Below are 14754 nucleotides of genomic sequence, written 5' to 3'. Positions count from 1 at the left end.
GGGACTGAAATCCTGCAGAGCTTGGGAGGCAGACACAGAGCCTGTGTGGGCTCCTGAGCTGCAGAAACAGAGTTGTCCCACCCTTGTCCCCTCCCTGTGCTCTGACAGGACGGTCACTGGTGGCATATCCTTCCCTGATGAAGTTTCATTCCCCCAAAGCACTCACTCAGCTGGCCAGAACTTGGAAGAGCCTGAAGCCAGAAATTTGGATGTTAAATCTGGTGGCTGGAGAATTCAGATGGTCTCTTTATTTGGCCAAGCACAACTTGGTGCAGACATTGTCCTTTAGAGATGCCACTGATGCCAGCATGGAGTTTCCTAGGACACACCTGCAGGAACTTGAGTACCCGCCTTCGTTTTCCACTGACAGAGGACAGAACACAACTTTTCAGGCTTAAATAGCTTTAATTCTAGGCTGCAGGGTTGGGGTAAGAGAACAAATGTCCAGGGTCTGTGGGAGCAAGTGCACTCCAAATGTCTGGGTCTAGGGGTGGCCACTGGCAGCAGATCTGGGAGCTGTGGAGAAGGAGGAGGAGGAAGAGCAGGTTTGGAGCTCTTGCACTGATCAGCCCAGCCCTTGGTGGGGACTGCACTGCAAAGGCCTCAGCCTTGTGCCATAGGTGAGTGCCAGCAGCCCGTTAATGGATCGCCTGGCAGGGCTCGTAGCTGAACACGGATGTTTGGCAGGCCATTACCTTGAAAAATGAGCTCTGCCGAGCTTGCCTTGTGTTGTTACAAACTAATGATTTGCATTGATTAGCACATGGCTCATGAGTGTCTAATTTATCAATCAGGGAGCGCCAGGGGAGCGTGTGTAAACCGTGCTCTCAAAAATGATGTCATCTGTCAATGGGCTTCTGGATGTGAGAGCTGCACATACCTGACACGCTCTCCCTGCTGAGGGAGAGGGACCTGCTCATGTCCTTCCCTTTCCCTCTCTTTCCAGCTCTGGAGCTCTTTCACTTTGGGGTGAGCCCTGCAGTTCAGGGACAGCCCGACTGGACACACTTCAAGATGTAGTTAGTAATTTTTATGGTGCTGGGAGCAGCAGTCAGAAACTCGCTGTGTTAGGTGATGTCCAAACCCAGGATGAAGGGCTTGGGCAGAAGGTTGGTCTTTCACTTTGTCTAATTTAGTTCATAATTCCATTGCAGCCAGGAGTATCTCTTGCTATAAATGTTAGTAGGATCCACAGTGGAATGGAACAGCAGTCCTGTGCTGTGGATTGGAAAAAAGGGGATCCCTGTCAGCTAGGAATTTGTCTTTGGGCTTGAAGGACCCTCTGGCCCAAAGGAGGTGGCTTTAAGATGACAAAAGGTAAATTTAGGTTGGATATTAAGGGGAAGTTCTTGGCTGGGAGGGTGGAGAGGCCCTGGCACAGGTTTCCCAGAGAAGCTGGATCCCTGGAAGTGTCCCAAGGTCAGGCTGGACAGGGCTTGGAGCAGCCTGGGATAGTGAAAGGTGTCCCTTCCCAGGGCAGGGAGATGGAAGGAGATGAGCTTTAAGATCCCTTCCAACCCAAAGCACTCTATGATTCCATGATTCCAGTGGATCCCACTGTGCTGGGTCTGTGTGGGACAGTGTCCCACTGTGACACCAGAACACCCAGGAGCTTTGTCAAGGCATGGTGAGCCAGAAAACAGAGCAGATGCCCACCAACATCTTGTGCCATGCTTCTCTTGGACCTCCTGGAGCAGGAGCCCTGCTCTGCCCCTCTGTGCTGTGCTGGCTCTGCAGGGGTGATCTCCTGTCCAGCAGCCAGGCACAGCTGTGTTTGACCCAATTTTCCAGGATTACACCAGAGGTCAGTGGGTGACTCCTGTGCAGGGATTAAAGCCTGTGGCCCTGCCCAGTGAAGCCCCTGTGTCCCTGCCAGCCCCCAGCCAAGGGTGTGCGGGGTGGGGATTACACCGCAGTGCCTGCAGGTGATCAGGATTAGCCAGCAGTTATTCCAGGAAATCTGTCTTCTTCAAAACCCTGTGTTGCTGCTTGGAGAAAAGGTCCTGGAATTCATATGGCTGGAGAAGTGAGGAAGAGCCATTATCCCTGGCTGTCACTGAGCTGTAGGTGTAACAAATAAGCCTTGTTTGCTGACAGCAAGATTTGTTCGGTGAGATTGGACTTGATGATCTTGGAGGTCTTTTTCAACCTTAATGATTCTGTGATCCTGAGACCTCCGAGACAAAAGGAATACAAACCAGGAACCTGATGGGATTTCAAGGCCAACCTGCTTTGTTGTCCCTTCTGTTTTGTGGTGCACATTCAGGTGCATCCACATTTTGGGAGAGTGACTTTTACATGGGTGATAGAAAAGAGGAACCCTTTTAAACTAAAAGAGGAGAGATTTAGATTAGATATTAGAATGAAATTCTTCCCTGTGAGGGTGGAGAGGCCCTGGCACAGGTTGTCCAGAGAAGCTGTGGCTGCCCCTGGAACCCTGGAAACGTCCAAGGCCAGGTTGGACGGGGCTCTGAGCACTCTGGGATAAAGTGTCCCTGTCCATGGCAGGAGGTGGAGTCTTTAAGGTCTCTTCCCACCCAAACCATTCCATGATTCCATGACTCTCCTGTCCAGATCAGCTCTCACTTCTGCTCCGAGTGGCTCCTGTCATGACACTTTGGGTTCTGGACAGCACTGAGAGCAGGAGTTTCAAGAACACTGTAAACACCTGATTTTCCAGGCTCCCGCTCTCCATGTGGCTGGAGGTGCTCTGAGATCTGTGTTTGGATGGGCTGGCATCCAGGCAAGCAGCACTTTAAAATGTGTACAGGAGAAGAGAGCGAGCTGCTGGCTGCTGACTTAGGCAGGAGTTAAGGGTAGCTCATCCCTTGCTTTTTCAATTAGCGTTTCTGAAGGCCTTTAGGATCGGTGGATAGACGGGGCTATTGAAATGCCATGTTTTATTAGGAATTGATCTCCTGTTAATAGGCTTTAGGCAAATTAGAACGGATTATTTTACTGGGAAGCAGAGGGAAATGGGCAGAACATGGAGTGTCATGGGCCCCTTCCCTGTCTTTGCTGAGATCAATAGAGCTCCATCATGCAACCCAAATCAATGGAAAAGCAGGAACAGGTGATCATCAGGAGGGCCTGACATGAGATCATGCACTGCCTGCTGTGTCCCTTATCCCTCTCCATGCCAGGAACAGCAGCCAGCAGTCCTGGCATCCTCTGGGGAGCATTAAGTTCCTAAAACAGGGAGGAACTGCTATTGGAAAAGCAATGAAGGATTAGTGTCCCCTGTGCAGTCCTAAGGCTCTGGCTGGGCCCTTCTCAGAGCAGCCTGGGTTGATGTGCTGGGCTCCAGGGCTGCTTGGATCTCCTGCAAATGGTGTTTGCAGATCCTTAATGCAATAGTGGGAAATGATGATGGTGACTTCAGTGAGATGCCTGGCAAGAAGGAGAGGCAGAGGCAGCAAAGGAAGGATGCCTCAGGGGATGCAGAGGACAAAGCTTGTCCTCCCTCCTCTTGCTTTCCCTGCCCAAAACATTTCTCCTACTTTCCAAGGCAATACCACAGTCATGGTTGCTCCCTCACACCCAGGCAAAGGTAGCAGGGCCCGATTCCATGACCTGGAGGATTTTCCCTTTGAAATCCACCCTGGCAATCTTCCTGGCAGCCATTTAATCCCCTCCCCTGGGAACTGGGGCAATTTCATAGCCAGAATAAGCCACCAGCGTGACTTGAGCGGGAGCTGCTGGAGCAGCGGCTGGAAGCGCTGGGGCAGGAGATGATGAATTCCCTGGAACTTCATCAGCCCAGGGGCTGCTGACGCTGCACAAAAGCAGAGAGGTGGGGAGGGATGTCTTGGCAGAGAGTGCCATGGTTCACCAAGCTCCTCTTCTGCTTAGTTATTCATTTAATTATTTGTAATGACTCTCATCCACCCAGCGTCTGCTCCTGCTGCCCGCCTGGCTGGTCATCGTGATCCTGCTCCCCACCACGCTCCCAGCAGCCCTGGATGGTTTTCAAGTGCTTTATACAGAGATGTTAATTGAAGGGGACTTTATTTTAACTCTGGTGGGCCAGGACTGATGCTCTTGGGCAGGAGGTGATGGTTTTAGAGAGTAGGAAACAGCTGAGCCCGGTTGGCACATTGGAAACAATCCTTATTATATTTTTCTGCCAGAGATCAATCCAAGCTGCTTGGACAAATAAAATAGAAGAGAGGTTGTAGCAGGAGATTGGGTTAGGAGTGTGTTTCTGAAGTGAGCCTGAAGATAATTTTGAAAGGACACTTTGCACTAGATCAGGCTCCAAGCCCCATCCAACCTAGCCTTGAACACTTCCAAGGATGGGGCATAAAAAAACCTCTCTGAACAACCTGTGCCAGTGCCTTTTTCTTGAATAAACCAAAACTGGATGATGTTAACATGCTCCAAACACTGATTCAGTCTACAGGTTCAGGCTTTGATAGGCCTGGAGTAAAGCTCCTGGAGTACATCTGTGTGGATGGATTTCAGCAGGAAATGTCACTTTATAGGAAAGAATAGAGGTGCTAACAGAGGTATGTGGCCCTCTCTGAGAGGCAGGTGTTTCTGTTGCTCTGCTGAGTTTAAAGATATTTTCTTTTTTGCCATAATCATTATTTATACTCCAGCAAAGGCACCAAGTGCTGACTACCACCAATTCCTTTAGTCCTCCAATCCCACTGCTCTTCCCTTGACAATTTTGAGTCCATCCCTATGATTTGGAGAGGGTTATTGCATCCCTCTCTTTGATAACAATGTGATAGCAACCTCCATGTCCCTCTTAGAAGTGTGATTGAGGCATCTGCCACCAACTTGCTGGGGAAACTGTCCTCGAGCATCAGCCTCCCATGGATCCCTGAGCAGCTGGGGAGGCCCAGATAACGCTGAAAAGCACCAGCCGAGTGATGGAAGGTATCTTTTACCTTCTTTCATCTACCAGACCCGTGGGCTGCTTGCCAGGGTGCCTGTGGGTCCAGCCATGGCCAGGGTGGGAGCTCAGAGAAGGCCAGAGCCTGTGTCTTTAAAGATTAATAGTGTTATTTGCTCATTAAGGAGCTCGTTTTGAAGTCAGCACGAGCCAGAACATTCGAGTGCAAGCATCTGTTTGCTACTGGGAGAGGATATTTATTGTCTGATACTTCAATGGATGTAAATAAACAGCCAGCCCTAGATAATGTTCAGACAAACAAACAAACAGCTGCCAGAATGGGTCCCTTGGTAGTTGACCTTCGGGAAGCATCATGCTGATGTTTTAATAGCAGCTCTGCAGAGCCAAGCCCAGTGAGTGAAGCCTTCCAGGAAGAAGAAGGATTAATGTGCAGCCTGAGAGTGCTGGGCCCTGGGAGCTCTCACTGTGTTGGGTTAAAGGAGGACAAGGGAGCTGAGCTGAGCATCTGGGGGTCTGAGGGGTGTCCAGGACAGACATTCAGGAAGAGGGAGCAGGGAGGTGATCCTGTTGTGGAGGTGATGGGCGTGTTTGTGGGCTCTGGGTTGTGGTGGACTGAGCATTTTGAGATTCACGTGTGGTCCTGGAGCCCCCTCTGTCACTTGTTGTTCCCCTCCTCCTTGCCTTGCAGAGGAGCTCACGGCTCACAGGCAGCTCCCAGAGGCCATCCCAGCTGGACTGTCAGTCAGGTTCTCACCTCACAGACCCCCAAAAAAAACATTGTGAATATAGGAATGCCCATCATTCAGTCAGAAGAAAACTCTATCCATGCCAGTACCCCAGCTCCAGGTGGGGCTTGTGGCTGATGCCAGCAGAGAGGAGCAGAACTGAGGGAATGGGTGATACATTCCTCAAATTCCCTGCAGCTGGAAACTTGGGGAGCTTTCCAAGCAGAGATAGTGTCTGTGTCCCTGACTTTAGTGGTGATCACCTGCAGGCTTTGATGAGAATTTTCCCATTTTCCCTTCACGGACTCTTCTTTGATTTCTTTCACCAACCCAAGTGCCCTGGTTCTAGCAGGAGCCTTGGAGCCAGGAATAAATCTCTAAGAGAAAGTGCAGTTGTGTTGTCTGATGCTCAGGATGGTGAAAAATGTGCAGGAAAGGTGGAGATCCTCAGGGCTCTGTGCCTGGGGTCCAACATAAGAAATACAGAGTTTAAGACAGGTAAAGGGATGGTTGGAGTTAGGGGCTGGACTTCTGGCTGCAGTCTCCAATAATCAGCTCACTGCTGGCACGGGGCTCACAAGGGCTGTGCAGTGTGGGTTGATGTCTGCCAGATTTTCTGGCCTTTTTCTGAATTTTCCTTTTTTTTAGCTACTAGATTTAACTAGAGAGAGGGGTTTTGTGCACTCAGAGCTGTTGGGCTGTGGCTGTGCGAGCACACGTGTGTGTGTTTGCACATGTATGGTGCAATGAGCCCTGTCCCTCCTTCTCTCCCTCCCCCTCTGCAAAATAATGACTTTTCAGGCTATTAGGCCAGCAATAGCTGTTAAATCACTTCCAGTAGCTCTGTATTCCTGGTGTGAAGCCTCTGCAATCTTTTACCTGCACCAAACACACAGGGGAGATCCCTGGGGGCTGTGCCTCCTGTCTCCATGGTTTGTTAACTCCAGCTGGCTGTTCCTCCAGCCTACCTCTTCCATCTCTGAGCTCTTTCCCCTCTAATGGGGCCTGGCAAAGGCTGAGGACAGTGACTGAGCCCTGGGGTGATAATTGGCTGCTTACATATCTGGCGGCCTGCAGATCTGACCCTGGTGGTGCTGGAAAATCAAGGTCAAAGCAGCGAGGATGTGAGGTTTGTTTAGCACAGGGATCAGCAGAGAGTGAGGATGCTCTGACGGGAATGAGAAACCACGAGGGACTGGGAGGAGGCAGAGTGGAGACAGCAGAAAAAGCTCCCTGGCTGCTCCCTGAGAGGGAGAACTTGGAGCTGGAAAGCCTCAGTGGAAAAGAGGAAAGTCTCCTGCTGTGGGGGTATTTGATGTGCTCGGGGCAGAGCCCCAACAGGGAGGCTCCTGTGCTCCTCAGCCTGAAACCTTTCCTCCTTCCTTTCCCCTGACTGTCCTAAGGGGAATGACTCAGCCCAAGCCTGTTGGCATCTTTGCCCTTGACCTCATGGGTGATTTACATCAGTGTCCACTTTCAAGACGGAAGACTCAGAGGAGCTGAATTTCCCTGTGGGGGACCACGGACATGAGCAAGCCCCTTACTCCCAGGCAGCCAGAGCTGGTGGTAGTCAGGGATGCTCAGTGCTGGGCTTCAGGCCCTGAATTCTCTTGTGTGTCAGGGATGCTCAGTGCTGGGCTTCAGACCCTGAATTCTTCATCTGTCAGGGATGCTCAGTGCTGGGCTTCAGACCCTGAATTTTCTTGTGTGTCAGGGATGCTCAGTGCTGGGCTTCAGACCCTGAGTTGTTTGTGTGTCAGGGATGTTCAGTGCTGGGCTTCAGACCCAAAATTCTCTTGTGTGTCAGGGATGCTCAGTGCTGTGCTTCAGGCCCTGAATTCTCTTGTGTGTCAGGGATGCTCAGTGCTGGGCTTCAGACCCTGAATTCTCTTGTGTGTCAGGGATGCTCAGTGCTGGGCTTCAGACCCTGAATTCTTTGTGTCAGGGATGCTCAGTGCTGGGCTTCAGACCCTGAATTCTTCATCTGTCAGGGATGTTCAGTGCTGGGTTTCAGGCCCTGAATTTTTTGTGTGTCAGGGATGTTCAGTGCTGGGCTTCAGGCCCTGAATTTTCTTGTGTGTCAGGGATGCTCAGTGCTGGGCTTCAGACCCTGAGTTGTTTGTGTGTCAGGGATGCTCAGTGCTGGGCTTCAGGCCCTGAATTCTCTGTGTGTCAGGGATGCTCAGGGCTGGGTTTCAGGCCCTGAATTCTTTGTGTCAGGGATGCTCAGGGCTGGGCTTCAGGCCCTGACCTCTCTATGTGCTGATGTTGGACTGATGTGCTGATGTGTGTTGCTATCATCAGCAGCTCCATCACAATGACAAATGAACTGCATTTGACTCTCCCGTGTCATTGGACCAGCCCAGCAGCCAAGGCCTGCACGTGCTCCCACTTCTGTGGAGTCTGATGGATAACATGTAGGATCTGAGCATCCCTGAGCACCCTCCACACCCTTTGCTGGCACAGAGAGCCCCTCTAACTCCTTTCTGCTTCATTTTTCTTATCTTTCCTGGGGAAATCATATTCCTTTGTTGTCCCACAGCAGGTGTGTACATCAAGGAAGGACAAAGATCTGCTGTCCTTTACTCATACAGACTTTCCAGACCCTTTATCATTCCTTCTCTTTGACTTTCCAGTACAGAAGATGATTCAGGCTCATTTTCTTGGCTGAGAGGTTGATACGGAAGGAACAAGCTCGAGGGCTGTGCCAGGGAACAGTGGGAGCAGGTCTTGACACCATAAGTTCTCCACAGCTTGTTATTTCCTTTGGATGGGAAGGGTCCTTTTTGTCAGCTATCCAACTGCAGACTGGGAATCTTTGGTCAGGAAGGCATGGAGATTATAATGTGGGGCATGATGGAGATCTCCTACATCTTTATTTCTTTTAGGGAAAGGTACTGTGGTGTTTGTGTTGCAGCAGGATAGAACATTTTCAGAAAGTGAAAGGCAACACATGGGAAACAGGGAGATAAAGAATGTGGATGCATGTCTGAAACATGACTGTGTGGTTTGCTGCTGTACAGAGCCCCACAAGATTCAGGAGAACTCCTGATAATAGTTATTTTATCATGACTTGTTCCATATTGAAAGAGATTGCAAACCTTCTCCAGCTTCTTTTGAGCCCAAACTCTAGAAATGGTTTTTAAGCAGGTAAAGAAAAGTCTGGTTTTTTTCCACATTTTCTTCTGTATCACTGGATCATTGTCAGGGATAGACTGGGACTGTGTGTCTGGTTCCTCCTCATAATCCCAGTTATTGATGTCCCTGAGTGACACCCTGTTATGAGATGTGTCTGGAATCATAAGGTGCCATGTTGGTGCAGGACTGATTTCAATACCTGATATATGCAATCAGCAAGAGAAATAGTCTGTGTTGCACTGAACACTCTGCAGTAATAAATTGCCCCGTGGAACATTAGCAATAAGAGCAATAATATTATCTGAGTAGCATTCGAGTGAGTCAGTCCTGCAGATTTGTGTGGTTTTTTATCTTCTGCTCATCACCACCACAGATCCTTCCCTCCTTGCCATCATTTTGAGCATGGTAGATTTGTCCAGGCGGTGACAGGAGCACAGTGACAGTGCCAGATAAAAGCCAGCAGGCTCTGCATTGTTCTTACTGTGCTCTTGTGTTGATGGGACCAGCAGAAATGATGAGATTTGCTTTATCCTGTTGGTGAGGAGGCTGGGAAAAGTTCACTTTTTGTTGACAGTGCTTGTAGTCTGAAAGATCTGGGCCACAATACATTTGTCCAATGATTATTTTGTATATATATTATAAATACACATATATATTACTGTAAGGGTGGTGAGAGAGGTTTCCCAGAGAAGCTGTGGCTGCCCCTGGATCCCTGGAAGTGCCCAAGGCCAGGCTGGACAGGGCTTGGAGCAGCCTGGGACAGTGGAAGGTGTCCCTGCCCATGGCAGAGGATTTGGAATGAAACGGTCTTTAAAGTTCATTTCAACACAAATCACTCTGTGGTTCTGTAAGTGTTTGTTTTCAGTGGAAGGAGAAAAAATCCTCATGTTCTCCCTCTGCTTTTGTTGTTGCTGCACAGATCCGTGTGGATGGCACCACCAAGAACACGCTGGAGTACGAGATCGTGCAGGTGGTGGACACTGGCCCCATCCTCCGGGACATGGCCTTCTCCGTGGATCACGAACACCTCTACATCATGTCTGAGAAGCAGGTAAGGAGCTCCAGCAGCCCGTGGTGCTTTATAAACCTTTTGGCTCCATCATGCTGTGTACAACAGGGCTGCTCCTGAATTCTGGCTGTGACCACAGTTCCTACAAGGATGTGCCCCGTTGTGGACCTCAGGATTTTTATGCTCATAAACCCATGGCATTTATATACTTTTGCAGTATTGAGGGGTCAGGGGCACAGAACTCATGGGGCAGGGACCACCCCCAGAGTTCCTTTGTCCTGCTGGCCGCAGGACAAGGATTTGCTGCTGCTTTGTTCTCTAACCTGACCCAAACTGTGGCTTCATCTGCTGCAGTCACAGGAAGGTGCAGCACTGGATTGTTTGGCTCTAAGTGGAGTTTTTGGAGAGGCTGGAACATCTTTGGGACACAGTGGGCAAGAGTGTAGGATGCTGCCTGCCAGGGGTGCAGGCCAGGGTTGGTGTGGTGCTCCTGTTGTGTTATCAGCATTATGATTGAAAATGTTGGCAGCTGGATTCCAGGGAAGGACCAGTCTGGGTACCCAGCATGGAATTCCAGCTGATTTCAGTGGAAGTCTTGGCCTTGGGAAGTTTGCTGCTTGGGGTGGGGGGAGGAACTACTTTTATATGAAAAAATGCACTGTTTGTACTTAGTCCTGTGGGTGTGCAGGATTACTTGAGCTGTCATACCTGGTTGATTCACAGATGCTCATGAGGAGCTTTACATCCACAAAAAGAAGGGGAGCAATGAGGGATTGTGGTAGGGTGATGGCAGCTGCCCTGCAGTGCCACTTCAGTGGAGGCCACCAGTCTGAGTGGGACGTGGTCACCCATAATTGTTCAATGATTTATTAAACAAGTATTACTGGTTATATTTTTTTAATCTATGACTGTCATTTCTTCTGCCTGCACCACTTAAAATAAAGTGGTTTGTGATGTCTCCAACCATTTCCCTCTACTGTGCATATTCATACCTAAAATTTGGTGTGGTGAGGGGAGCAACTCTGCAAATTCCTCCTGACTAAAGAGGTTGAGAGATACCATAACTCAGGAGAAAGGACAGGATGACAGAGCTGGGATTCCTTCTCATCTGCTCCATGCTGGGCAAGGATGGGATTTCACTTCACCTGAAGTGAAAACAGTTCCAGTCACTTTTTGGGATGGGGTGAGAAGCTGGAGACAGGTGATGCCTGAGCTCCTGCAAGGCTTTGAGCATGACACCATTCCTTTTCCTCATACTTTTGCTGTCTGGGTCCTTTCTTTTTCCTTCTGCATAGAATGGGGCTCCTTGAGGGTCAAAGCCCTGGAGCAGAACAATAAATGCACCCATAACCAACCCACTGTTTTCAGGTCCTTTTTGTCCATTTGAGGTCACCTCACCACTGCTGCCTTTTCACAGCCCTTCAGATTTACAGAGACTCCCAGGGACTGTCTCAAAGCTCTGGGGGAGATGTCAGTGGGACAGCAACATTCACTCCCTCACATCCTTAAAGCATGAAATCTGGAACAAGAGGAACAATTAGTTTTTCCTCCAGAGAGTTCCAAAAACTTATTCTTACTGGTCCACTGACTACCTGCACTTCCCTGACCATTACAGCATGAGCAGGTTAATTTTGTGCTTGGCTGTTCCAAAGCACAAGTCAAGGCTGGTGTTTTTAGGACCCCAAACCCTGCAGAAAGCTCAGGAGCTCTGAGCCCCCTGTGATTTATCAATCATCTCCTCCCACCCACCTCTGACGCCCATGGGTGTCACTGTGAGAGAGGCTGGTGAAAATGGCAAGGACTGTAGTTATTTAAAGTCTGATGTGAAACACTTAGCGCTACATCAGCCTTTGCCCAAATCTGGTTTTATCTGAGGCGGGTGATGTGAGTGACAGCGCTGCCATCTCAGCAGTGCAGTCACTACCTGTGTGCTCATGACAGAACACACTTTAATGCTTGGATAAATTTATATTTGTAGAGCCTCGGTGAGTGGGTGCAGGGGATCCTCCTTTGCTGGAGGCAGGATTATGAGCAGGCTGCCCTTGGGGAGCAAATACCCCACCCACTCTACAAGCCATGTACAGAACTTTTAGGAAAGGGTGAAGATCTGACTTACCAGAGGTTTTCAGTGCCCACAGTGGTACTGGGAGATCTGTGGAGATGAGGGACAGGGGGGTGATGACTTAACCTGACCTTTTTACAGATAGGCACCAGGGCTTGTGCCATCCCTGGGGAAGGAGGAGGTTTCTCCCCCCTCTGCCTGCTGAGCTCAGCCCTGTCTGTGCCCCAGAGATATTAGTGGTTCTGTTATTACCTGTGTAGTTACTAAAAGCTCTTTTCATGGACTCGCAAAATCATTAAGGTTGGGAAAGGCCTCTAAGGCCATCAACTCCAACCTCTGGCCAAACACTCCTGTACTCACTAAACCATATTCTGAGGTGCCACTTGTGTTTTGAACACTTGTGGGGATGGTGACCCCACCACTGCCCTGGCAGCCTCTTCCAATGCTTCACCACTCTGTCACTGATGAAATTGTTCCTAACATCCTTCCTGAGCCTCCCTGAGCCTCCCCTGGTGCAGCTTGAGGCCATTTGCTCTTGTCCTGTTGGTGGTTGCTTGGGAGAAGACTCCGACCCCCACCTCACAACTCTTTTCAGGGAGTTGTGCAGAGCAGTGAGGGCCCCACTGATCCTCCTTTTCTCCAGGCTAAACTGCTCCAGCTCTCTCAGCCACTCCTCACAGGACTTGTGCTCCAAACCTTATGGTTTTGCCAGACTCGGCTCCACCTCTCACCAGTCCCCCACAAGAATGGGAGCCACAGTGTTAAGGAAAATTTTTCCAGCTTGTCGCAGTCTTACCACAGCTCTGGACATCTCAGCAAGGCACCCTTTAACTTGGAACACCTAAAAAGAGCCATCACTGTAAATCTGGATACAAGGAACGTCTTTCTTATGCTGCCAAAATAATCCCCTGGCCTTTTTAAGGTCAACTTCTGCATGGGAGCATTTTCCCCAGTGAATTTGGGTGGCCTTGGTTTGCACATGGGGGTTTTCCTCTGGAGCTGAACTCCCTGGGCTCCAAGGGAGATGGAACTGAGCTCAGCCTTGTGGCCTGTGGCTGATACAGTGTCCAGTTCCTCTGGACACTGAGAGGTGACAAGCAGCACTTGCCCACTCAATCAGATGTGCAGTGCTCTGAGGAGCAGAATTTTCACCATTATCTAGAAATACATATTTTATACAGACAGTGATTGAAAGAGAGGGAGGAGATTTGTCACTGAAACCCAGAGACAGAGCATACAAAGGTCCCATCATTTCCCAGAGTTGTGGACATCTCTGTGTTTGAGGTGTGAATGTGTTTCAAGTCCCTGTTGGCAGCGCAGGGAAGGGTTGGTGCACACATGGGATCTGTCAGGATCAATCAGGAGATCATCCTTTAGCTCCAGCCTTCACAAACACCCTGAGGGAGCTACAGCCACTATCCCAGCTTGCTCCAAGCCCCATCCAGTCCGACCTTGGACTTTCCAGGGTTAGGGCAACCACAGCTTCTCTGGGCAGCCTGTGCCAGTGCTCATCACCCCCACAGCCAAGAATTTCCTCCTAATATCCCATTTAAACCTACTCACTTTGTCTGAAGCCATTCTCCCCCTGCCCTACATGCCCTGTAGACAGCTCCTCTCCACATTTCTCATGTCAGTTCATTGGAGGCTGGGACTGTTTCTTGCTCCTTTTTTTGTTTCTGTGTGCAGAGGCATCCTGTGCCTCACATGCTGATCTCAGGGGATGAGGAGCAGATGGGAAATGCTGGGGGAGCAGGAGGGTCTCTGCTGCAGCTTCTCTGCATCTTCCCTGCTCCTCATCACACATGCCTGAGCTTCCTTGGGTTCCCCTCCCTCACTTAATCAGTTCTGAATTTCTTTCTCTTCCCAGCTAATAATCTCCCTGGAACTCTTTGCAGGAATGGAGATAATTCTTTCACTCCTTTCTCATTCTCCCTTCCTCTCTCTCTGATCCTTTGCAGCCCTTTCCTCTCAGTTCCAGGCTTGCACTTGCTTTTCCACCACTCCTGTTTTCCTGGCATCCCTGTTTCATTGCTCTCTGCTCTCCCAGCTGTCTCCACACCTGACTGGCCATGTCTCCTTGTTTCCTTGCTGCTCAAGTGTTGACACACATGCAGAGCCCACCTCTGCATGCCAGGAGGTGCAGGATGCTCACCCTCCTGTCCCACCTTTGGACAAACATTTGAAGGTCACCTCCATCACCCCCTAAATAATTCTGTTTTGGCATGTTGGACTCTTGGGTCTCTCCCAGTGTTTTGCAAAGCTGATGCAACCCATGGAAACAACTTCAAGACAGGAATCTCAGCCCTCCCTTTTGATACAGAGGGAACAAAGGGACGAGCTGGAGGAAATAAAGGCTCAAAATCCAAAAGGGTAAGAAGTGTCAACTTCATATTTAAGTCTCAAAGTTTTGAGCTTCCTCTTCCTTTTGGTTTACTGAAGGTTAGGAAGACTGTTCTGCAACCAGGTTTTGACAACTTTATGTTACTCATGAGCAACTTTACCCCTCCCTGGAAGTGTCCAAGGCCAGGCTGGACACAGCTTGGAGCAACCTGGGATAGTGGAAGGTGTCCCTGCCCACAGCAGGGTGAAATGGGACAGTCTTTATTGTCCCTTTTAAAACCACCCTGTGATTCTGTGTTTGCCTCAAGGAAGGAGATTTTCTGTCCCTCTCTGTGCAGGCAGGTTTGTTCTGTGGGTCAGCTTTACGCTCCAGTGGAAAGTTGTGCTTTCTCCCCGTAAATTAGCAGAAAGTCACCCACAATCTGTGAATAAATCACATCTGTGCAGTGCTATCATTCCTCAAAAACATTGCAGTGTGTCGGAGGTGAGACTGGTAAGGTCATGCGTAGCAGAAGCAGATGGGTATTTTGGAGGCTCTTTTAAACTTTGCCAGCGAAATATCAAATAAATATGTAGTTCAACTAAAGCGTGGCAGAAAGCACATTTGGTAAAAATTAAG

At 49.6% G+C, this 14754-nt stretch overlaps 1 protein-coding gene across 1 annotated transcript in view; it reads left to right on the top strand.

Moving 5' to 3' along the window:
• PLXNA4 (plexin A4) overlaps positions 1-14754 on the top strand; it is a 423238-nt gene that overhangs the window by 199205 nt on the left and 209279 nt on the right. The window contains exon 4 of the mRNA XM_088054749.1: positions 9644-9775. Coding sequence (XP_087910875.1) covers positions 9644-9775 — 132 coding nt within the window. The remainder of the gene's footprint in view (positions 1-9643; positions 9776-14754) is intronic.

Source organism: Pseudopodoces humilis, chromosome 5 (genome assembly GCF_049639895.1).
Source record: "Pseudopodoces humilis isolate 2021_Gansu_Grassland_sample_001 chromosome 5, ASM4963989v1, whole genome shotgun sequence".
NCBI lineage: Eukaryota > Metazoa > Chordata > Aves > Passeriformes > Paridae > Pseudopodoces > Pseudopodoces humilis.
Note: the sequence above shows the minus strand (reverse complement) of the source record. Positions and strands in the feature narration are given on the sequence as shown.